The sequence below is a fragment of the Gigantopelta aegis genome, chromosome 7, assembly GCF_016097555.1.
Source record: "Gigantopelta aegis isolate Gae_Host chromosome 7, Gae_host_genome, whole genome shotgun sequence".
NCBI classification, from domain to species: Eukaryota; Metazoa; Mollusca; class Gastropoda; order Neomphalida; family Peltospiridae; genus Gigantopelta; species Gigantopelta aegis.
In genome coordinates this window covers 1,068,637-1,079,407 of record NC_054705.1, presented here as the reverse complement: position 1 = coordinate 1,079,407, position 10,771 = coordinate 1,068,637, and the positions used below count along the sequence as shown (strand labels likewise).

Here is a 10,771-nt window from a genome sequence, read left to right as displayed (position 1 = left end):
CGAAACCTCTGTGCTATCCGAGTCCGGGGCGGACATGCTCGAAACCTCTGTGTTATCCGAGTCCGGGGCGGACATGCTCGAAACCTCTGTGGTATCCGAGTCCGGGGCGGACATGCTCGAAACCTCTGTGGTATCCGAGTCCGGGGCGGACATGCTCGAAACCTCTGTGGTATCCGAGTCCGGAGCGGACATGCTCGAAACCTCTGTGGTATATGAGTCCGGGGCGGACATGCTCGAAACCTCTGTGGTATATGAGTCCGGGGCGGACATGCTCGAAACCTCTGTGCTATCTGAGTCCGGGGCGGATATGCTCGAAACCTCTGTGCTATCTGAGCATGGTAAAAACTGGCGCAACGCAACTGAACTACGAAGTATTTAAAATGTACTCTTCGTGTAATTTTCGCGTCCAGTTAGGTTTGTCACGTCGGGTTTTATTTCGAAAATCAGGGCGGGACGAAGCCCAGTGGAAAAGATCGGCGGTTTAGGATCAATCCCCGTCGGTGGGCTCATTGGGCTATCACTAGTACCAGCCAGTGCACCACGACTGGTATATCAAAAGCCGTGGTTGTCTGTGGGATGGGTATTTTTCGTGCTGGGGTGTCGTTAAACATTCATTCATTCTGTGGGATGGTGCATATAAGTTTGACACCCAATAGCCGATGTATATTTTGTGCTGGGGGTCTCGTTAGAGTTACATTCTCTGGTTACCATATTATAACATCATGTACAAATATAAAACACAAGCTCAAATGCACTTTTAAAAAACTCGTGTGTGTTCGCTATGAATGGAGATCGTCAAAAGTATACGCTCGATTCGTCGCCTGTGCCGCCATAGCTCGGCAAAGCACAAACGACAGCCTGTTGTCAGTTTCAGTTAACACGTGCGCTTGTGGATTTGAAATTGTAGGGTTCGTCTCAAAAAATGAAATGAGAAATCTTGCGCTGTACGAAGAACGTTCGGTTAAGAATACGGTACAAGAGTCTTTCATTAAAACCGGTTTTATCTTGACAACGTGTTATCGACAATCATACCTTCCTATTTCAGAATTAACATTTTATAAAGTGTTAGTAGAACTTTCAAAGTTTAGTTTGTATACTAGTAACACATTGATCATGTATAATATTTTAAAATAAAATATAATGAACGTTTTCACTTTACGTGTGTTAAAAATCGACAAATTCAAATAAATATTCTTTCGTTTGGAAAGGGCAAAGTTAGTTTATTTTGTTTAACGACATCAGTGTTTGAGCATATTGATTTAAGAGAAAACGGGTGCATGTGCAGGGGGAGGGTATTGGGGGTCAAAACTCTTACCTGCTCAAGCTAAAACAAATTGAAATATATTTTCTGGGGGAACATGGCCCCATATACACTTTGCTCAAGAGAGTCTATAACCCCCAACCCCGCTGACATCCCTGCACACGCGCCTTGGAAACCGTTTCATTTTTTTTTTAGCAAGGGATCGTTTATATGTACCATCCCACAGACAGGATATCACATACCATGACATTTTATATACCAGTCATGGCGCACTGGATGGAACGAGCGCACTGGATGGAACGAGCCCGCCGATGGGGATCGATCCTAGACCGACCGCGCATTTCAAAAAATACCTTTTTAGGTCTAAGTAATGAATATAAATAACATATAGTCTTGCACAATGTTGCGTAAATGGAACACAACACCCTCTTCCTCTACCCCTAGAGCGTTACGTAATTAGTAACACCCCCTTACATGTAACGCGTATGTCAACCGCTGGCAACTGTCAAAATTTCAAGACAAATCCCCCACCGACCCCTGAAAAGATGTTGTACCATACCTCTATGGATATAAATATGTTTTGGAGATATGAGACGACCCCTCAATCAAGACAGTTAAATTTGTTCAAAATCACGTGAGAAGCCCAGCACCTGCGCAAATCATGTAATGTCCCAGTTCTACTGGCATCCCGCTAAATAAAGAAAAACAAAGCTGACCATTGCTGACTATAGCGATGTGGTGGACCTTATATGTACCAAACCGAACTGGATCATCTATTCTATATGCTTAAATAATAAAACTATAGTGATGTGGTGGACCTCCTATGTACCAAACAGAACTGGGTCATCTTTTCTATATGCTTAAATAATAAAACTATAGCGATGTGGTGGACCTTTCATGTACCAAACAGAACTGGGTCATCTATTCTATATGCTTAAATAATAAAACTATAGCGATGTGGTGGACCTTTCATGTACCAAACAGAACTGGGTCATCTATTCTATATGCTTCAATAATAAAACTATAGTGATGTGGTGGACCTTTCATGTACCAAACAGAACTGGGTCATCTATTCTATACCAAACAGAACTGGGTCATCTATTCTATATGCTTAAATACTAAAACTATAGCGATGTGGTGGACCTTTCATGTACCAAACAGAACTGGGTCATCTATTCTATATGCTTCAATAATAAAACTATAGCGATGTGGTGGACCTTTCATGTACCAAACAGAACTGGGTCATCTATTCTATATGCTTAAATAATAAAACTATAGCGATGTGGTGGACCTTTCATGTACCAAACAGAACTGCGTCATCTATTCTATATGCTTAAATAATAAAACTATAGCGATGTGGTGGACCTTTCATGTACCAAACAGAACTGGATCATCTATTCTATATGCTTAAATAATAAAACTATAGCGATGTGGTGGACCTTTCATGTACCAAACAGAACTGGGTCATCTATTCTATACCAAACAGAACTGGATCATCTATTCTATATGCTTCAATAATAAAACTATAGCGATGTGGTGGACCTTTCATGTACCAAACAGAACTGGGTCATCTATTCTATATGCTTAAATAATAAAACTATAGCGATGTGGTGGACCTTTCATGTACCAAACAGAACTGGGTCATCTATTCTATATGCTTAAATAATAAAACTATAGCGATGTGGTGGACCTTTCATGTACCAAACAGAACTGGGTCATCTATTCTATATGCTTAAATAATAAAACTATAGCGATGTGGTGGACCTTTCATGTACCAAACAGAACTGGATCATCTATTCTATATGCTTAAATAATAAAACTATAGCGATGTGGTGGACCTTTCATGTACCAAACAGAACTGGGTCATCTATTCTATACCAAACAGAACTGGATCATCTATTCTATATGCTTCAATATTAAAACTATAGCGATGTGGTGGACCTTTCATGTACCAAACAGAACTGGGTGATCTATTCTATATGCTTCAATAATAAAACTATAGCGATGTGGTGGACCTTTCATGTACCAAACAGAACTGGATCATCTATTCTATATGCTTAAATAATAAAACTATAGCGATGTGGTGGACCTTTCATGTACCAAACCGAACTGGATCATCCATTCTATACCAAACAGAACTGGATCATCTATTCTATATGCTTAAATAATAAAACTATAGCGATGTGGTGGACCTTTCATGTACCAAACAGAACTGGATCATCCATTCTATATGCTTAAATAATAAAACTATAGCGATGTGGTGGACCTTTCATGTACCAAACAGAACTGGATCATCTATTCTATATGCTTAAATAATAAAACTATAGCGATGTGGTGGACCTTTCATGTACCAAACCGAACTGGATCATCCATTCTATACCAAACAGAACTGGATCATCTATTCTATATGCTTAAATAATAAAACTATAGCGATGTGGTGGACCTTTCATGTACCAAACAGAACTGGATCATCCATTCTATATGCTTAAATAATAAACAATATTCCACGGACTGCTGCTTTAAACATTTATTCATTCATTAATTTTTGGTGCATATAAAATATCTCTTACTACTAATGAAAATAAATGTAGTGACTTTCCTCTCTAAGACTATTTGTAAAAATTACCAAATGCTTGACATCCAATAGCCGATGATTAATAAATCAATTTGCTCTAGTGGTGTTAAACAAAACGATTTTTTTCCTCACGAGGATGTTTGCCAACTTGACGGTTGCGTAAATGTTTGTATTTGGTCATTTTGACCCCCCCACCCCACCCCACCCCCCACCCCCCGGATCTGAGGGCGGTGCCCAAAGCTGGAAAATTAAGCCCAGTTTTAAAACTCTTCTTCTCTACTTCCAGCAATGCTATAACCATATAGGCTTTATATATTTAAAGATCAATTTTTTTCTTTCTAAATTGGCAATGTCTTTAATGTGAGGTCCGCCAGGGAAGGGAGAAATTTACTATAATTAAATAAATAAATGTATTTAAACTGTAATTTCTTCACATCTACAAGACCATTTCCAAATAAATTTGGTGCGATGCTTCATTGACCCATGAAGAAAACAAGTTGTGAATTCTGTCATTTAATTGTGAATTTCATTAATGATCGATCCCCTATCTTTTTTTACCAGTACCCAAAGGAACAAAAGCTCAACCTTAGTTTTAAGTTTTGCACACACTCACAGACACACACACACACACACACACACACACACACACACACACACAGAGACGCACACACACACACACACACATACACATACAGACACACACACACACACACAGAGAGACACACACACACACACACACAGACACAGATACACAGACACACACATACACACACACACACACAGACACACACACACAGACATACATACACACACACACAGACACACACAGACACACAGACACACACACACACAGAGACACACACACACATACACACACACAGACAGACCCACACACACAGACACACACACAAACACACACACACATACATATATATATACACACACACACACACAGACATATACACAAACACACACACACACACACACACATAGAGATATACACACACAGTGATATACACACACACACATACACACACACACACTCACAGACACATATTCACACACACACACATACACACACATACACAGACAGATACACACAGACACACACACACACACACACACACACAGACACACAGACACACACACACACACACACACACATACATACACACACATACAGACACACAGACACACACAGACACACACACACAGACAGACCCCCACATACACACACACAAACACACACACACATATATATACACACACACACACAGACATATACACAACACACACACACACACACACACACACACACACACAGAGATATACACACACACAGATATATATACACACACACTCACATACACACACAAAGACACACACAGAGATATACACACACACACACACACACACACACAGATATATATACACACACACACACACACAAAGACACACAGAGATATATACATACACACACACAAAGACACACACAGATATATATATACACACACACACACACAAAGACACACACAGATATATATACACACACACACATATATATATATACACACACTCACAGATACACATATTCACACACACACACACATAGACACACACACACACATATATATACACACACACATATATATATATATATATATATATATATATATATATATATATATATACACACTCACAGACACACATATTTACATACACACACACAGATATATATAAACACATACACACACACACACACACACAGATAGATATACACACACAGAGATATATACACACACACACACACACATATATATACACACACACATACATACAGACACACACATAGTTACACGTACACACGCACACACACACACGCACACATATTCACACACACGCACACACATATTCACACATATACAAATACACACGCACGCACAAACGCACATACACCTATGTACACACTGCACATACATACATATATAAATATATACACCTCTACATGTGTGTATGTGTATGTGTGTGCGTGTGTGTGAATATGTGTGTCTGTGGGAGGGGAGGGGGGGGGGGTGGTGTAGCCCAGTGGTAAAGCGGTCGGTTTAGGATCGATCCCAGTCGGTGGCCCCATTAGACTATTTCTCGTTTCCAGCCAATGCTCCACGACTGGTGTAACAAAGGCCGTGGTATGTAATATCCTGTCTGCGGGGTGCTGTTAATCGAAAAGTGTAGCCTATGAAGTGGCGGCACCGGTTTCCTCTCAATATCTGTGTGGTCCTTAACCATATGTCTGACACCATATTACCGTAAACAAAATATGTTGAGTGCGTCGTTAAATAAAACATTTCTTTCTCTGTGTGTGCGCGCGCGCGTGTGTTTATTTGACTTTGTATATTTGTGTTTAGTGTTAGTGTGTTAGTTTGACACCTAATAGCCGATGTATTAACATTTGTTCTATTCTATTCTATTCTATAGTATTCTATTCTATTCTATTCTCTTTCTCTTTCTCTCTCTCTATGTCTCTCTGCGTCACCATAAGAAAGTACAGCACGGTTTCGTTTTGCATAGGGGCGTCGGGTTTCTTCGTGTAGCTTTTATACTCGTTAACAACATGTAAGTTTAATGTCATGACTTGACTTGAGAATAATCAAACTAAAGGTTACATTTCTCTCTCTCTCTCTCTCTCTCTCTCTCTCTCTCTCTCTCTCTCTCTCTCTCTCTCTCTCTCTCTCTCTCTCTCTCTCTCTCTCTCTCTCTCTCTCTCTCTCTCTCTCTCTGTGTGTGTGTGTGTGTGTGTGTCAGTGTGTTTATTTAGTTTATGTTTTTGTTTTGTTTGTTTTCTTGCGATTGTTTGAGTTTTTCTTGTTGTTTTCTTTTAAACTTTTGTTGTTGTTGTTGTTGTTGTTTTCTAATGTAGACTCGTGCCAATCCGACCCGTGTTACAACGGCGGCCAATGCATTCGCTTGGGCGACAAGGATATCTGTGCCTGTGGGCCCAACTTCACTGGGACGCTCTGTGAATCAGGTAATTATCAACGGTCAAACCCAACTACTACTATATCTGTGGCTGTGGAGTCTACTTCAGTGGGACGCTCTGTGAATCAGGTTATTATCAACGGTCAAACCCAACTACTACTATATCTGTGGCTGTGGAGTCTACTTCAGTGGGACGCTCTGTGAATCAGGTAATTATCAACGGTCAAACCCAACTACTACTATATCTGTGGCTGTGGAGTCTACTTCAGTGGGACGCTCTGTGAATCAGGTTATTATCAACGGTCAAACCCAACTACTACTATATCTGTGGCTGTGGAGTCTACTTCAGTGGGACGCTCTGTGAATCAGGTTATTATCAACGGTCAAACCGAACTATACTATATCTGTGGCTGTGGAGTCTACTTTTGTGGGATGCTCTGTGAATCAGGTTATTATCAACGGTCAAACCAAACTACTACTATATCTGTGGCTGTGGAGTCTACTTCACTGGGATGTTCTGTGAATCATACCACGGTCTTTGACAAGTTATGATGCACTAGTTGGAACGAGAAAAACCCAATCAGTTGAATGAATCCAACGAGGTGGTTCGATCCTTCGACGCAAGCACTTCAGTCGAGCGCTCAACCAAGTGAGGTAAATCCTGATCGAGGCCTGTACCGCTGCACAATGCATAGTAAAGTGGACATTTGGCAAAATAGTGGTGGATTCTATGAATCGGTATTTCGGTGCTGGTCACTAAACGAAAGGAACGTGTGTTCATCGACACCTCAACACCTTGCCTACTATGGCTGTTTCGTGTCGTAAAATATTTCGACATTTCGTTCAGAGTGAAAAAGAGAGGAAACCTGCACATGCGGCTGCTCTCTCTCTCTCTCTCTCTCTCTCTCTCTCTCTCTCTCTCTCTCTCTCTCTCTCTCTCTCTCTCTCTCTCTCTCTCTCTCTCTCTCTCTCTCTCTCTCTCTCTCTCTTGTTTTGCTGTTATTGGGGGTTTTTTCTTGTTTTTTTGGGGTGGGTGGGGGGAAATTGTGTTTGTTTTTTGGTATGGTTTGTTTTATTATTAATTTAGTAAAAAAAAAATGCTTTACATTTTACTACAGATTTGAGAACGGCGTGCTTCCCGAACCCGTGTCTGAACAGTAACCCGTGTGTGCTAGCCAGCAACGGCAGCTTCTCGTGCAACTGTACGGACCGCTTTGAGGGCTCATTATGTAATAAAGGTACGCTTTGAGGACTTCCTCTGTGATAAAGGTACGTTTTGAGGACTTCCTCTGTGATAAAGGTACGCTTTGGGGGCTTCCTCTGTGATAAAGGTACGCTTTGAGGACTTCCTCTGTGATAAAGGTACGCTTTGAGGACTTCCTCTGTAATAAAGGTACGCTTTGAGGACTTCCTCTGTGATAAAGGTACGCTTTGGGGGCTTCCTCTGTGATAAAGGTACGCTTTGAGGGCTTCCTATGTGATAAAGGTACGCTTTGAGGGCTTCCTCTGTGATAAAGGTGCACATTGAGGGCTTCCTCTGTGATAAAGGTGCGCTTTGAGGGCTTCCTCTGTGATAAAGGTACGCTTTGAGGGCTTCCTCTGTGATAAAGGTACACTTTGTGATAAAGGTGCGCTTTGGGGGCTTCCTCTGTGATAAAGGTGCGCTTTGAGGGCTTCCTCTGTGATAAAGGTGCGCTTTGGGGGCTTCCTGTGATAAAGGTACGCTTTGAGGGCTTCCTCTGGGATAAAGGTACACGTTGATGGCTTCTTCTGTGATAAAGGTGCGCTTTGGGGGCTTCCTCTGTGATAAAGGTGCGCTTTGAGGGCTTCCTCTGTGATAAAGGTGCACATTGAGCGCTTCCTCTGTGATAAAGGTACACTTTGTGATAAAGGTACGCTTTGAGGGCTTCCTATGTGATAAAGGTACGCTTTGAGGGCTTCCTCTGTGATAAAGGTACACGTTGATGGCTTCTTCTGTGATAAAGGTACGCTTTGAGGGCTTCCTCTGTGATAAAGGTACGCTTTGAGGGCTTCCTCTGTGATAAAGGTACGCTTTGAGGGCTTCCTCTGTGATAAAGGTACACGTTGATGGCTTCTTCTGTGATAAAGGTACGCTTTGAGGGCTTCCTCTGTGATAAAGGTACGCTTTGAGGACTTCCTCTGTGATAAAGGTACGCTTTGAGGGCTTCCTCTGTGATAAAGGTACGCTTTGAGGGCTTCCTCTGTGATAAAGGTACGCTTTGGGGGCTTCCTCTGTGATAAAGGTACACTTTGAGGGCTTCCTCTGTGATAAAGGTACGCTTTGGGGGCTTCCTCTGTGATAAAGGTACGCTTTGAGGACTTCCTCTGTGATAAAGGTACGCTTTGGAGGGTTCCTCTGTGATAAAGGTACGCTTTGGGGGCTTCCTATGTGATAAAGGTACACTTTGGGGGCTTCCTCTGTGATAAAGGTACGCTTTGGGGGCTTCCTCTGTGATAAAGGTACACGTTGATGGCTTCTTCTGTGATAAAGGTGCGCTTTGGGGGCTTCCTCTGTGATAAAGGTGCGCTTTGAGGGCTTCCTCTGTGATAAAGGTGCACATTGAGGGCTTCCTCTGTGATAAAGGTACACTTTGTGATAAAGGTACGCTTTGAGGGCTTCCTATGTGATAAAGGTACGCTTTGAGGGCTTCCTCTGTGATAAAGGTACACGTTGATGGCTTCCTCTGTGATAAAGGTACGCTTTGAGGGCTTCCTCTGTGATAAAGGTACGCTTTGAGGGCTTCCTCTGTGATAAAGGTACACGTTGATGGCTTCTTCTGTGATAAAGGTACGCTTTGAGTGCTTCCTCTGTGATAAAGGTACGCTTTGAGGACTTCCTCTTTGATAAAGGTACGCTTTGAGGGCTTCCTCTGTGATAAAGGTACGCTTTGAGGGCTTCCTCTGTGATAAAGGTACGCTTTGGGGGCTTCCTCTGTGACAAAGGTACACTTTGAGGGCTTCCTCTGTGATAAAGGTTCGCTTTGTGGGCTTCCTCTGTGATAAAGGTACACTTTGAGGACTTCCTCTGTGATAAAGGTACGCTTTGGAGGCTTCCTCTGTGATAAAGGTACGCTTTGGGGGCTTCCTCTGTGATAAAGGTACACTTTGGGGGCTTCCTCTGTGATAAAGGTACGCTTTGGGGGCTTCCTCTGTGATAAAGGTACGCTTTGGGGGCTTCCTCTGTGATAAAGGTACGCTTTGAGGGCTTCCTCTGTGATAAAGGTACGCTTTGAGGGCTTCCTCTGTGATAAAGGTACACGTTGATGGCTTCTTCTGTGATAAAGGTACGCTTTGAGGGCTTCCTCTGTGATAAAGGTACGCTTTGAGGGCTTCCTCTGTGATAAAGGTACGCTTTGAGGGCTTCCTCTGTGATAAAGGTACACGTTGATGGCTTCTTCTGTGATAAAGGTACGCTTTGAGGGCTTCCTCTGTGATAAAGGTACGCTTTGAGGACTTCCTCTGTGATAAAGGTACGCTTTGAGGGCTTCCTCTGTGATAAAGGTACGCTTTGAGGCTTCCTCTGTGATAAAGGTACGCTTTGGGGTCTTCCTCTGTGATAAAGGTACACTTTGAGGGCTTCCTCTGTGATAAAGGTACGCTTTGGGGGCTTCCTCTGTCATAAAGGTACACTTTGAGGGCTTCCTCTGTGATAAAGGTACGCTTTGGGGGCTTCCTGTGATAAAGGTACACTTTGGGGGCTTCCTCTGTGATAAAGGTACACTTTGAGGGCTTCCTGTGATAAAGGTACACTTTGGGGGCTTCCTCTGTGATAAAGGTACGCTTTTGGGGCTTCCTCTGTGATAAAGGTACACTTTGAGGGCTTCCTCTGTGATAAAGGTACGCTTTGGGGGCTTCTTCTGTGATAAAGGTACGCTTTGAGGGCTTCCTCTGTGATAAAGGTACACTTTGAGGGCTTCCTCTGTGATAAAGGTACGCTT

At 42.3% G+C, this 10,771-nt stretch overlaps 1 protein-coding gene across 1 annotated transcript in view; it reads left to right on the top strand.

Moving 5' to 3' along the window:
* Positions 1-335: 335 nt before the first annotated feature.
* Positions 336-10,771, top strand: part of LOC121377151 — a 109,103-nt gene continuing 98,667 nt past the window's right edge. The window contains exons 1-3 of the mRNA XM_041505049.1: positions 336-414; positions 6,754-6,861; positions 7,931-8,050. Coding sequence (XP_041360983.1) covers positions 336-414; positions 6,754-6,861; positions 7,931-8,050 — 307 coding nt within the window. The remainder of the gene's footprint in view (positions 415-6,753; positions 6,862-7,930; positions 8,051-10,771) is intronic.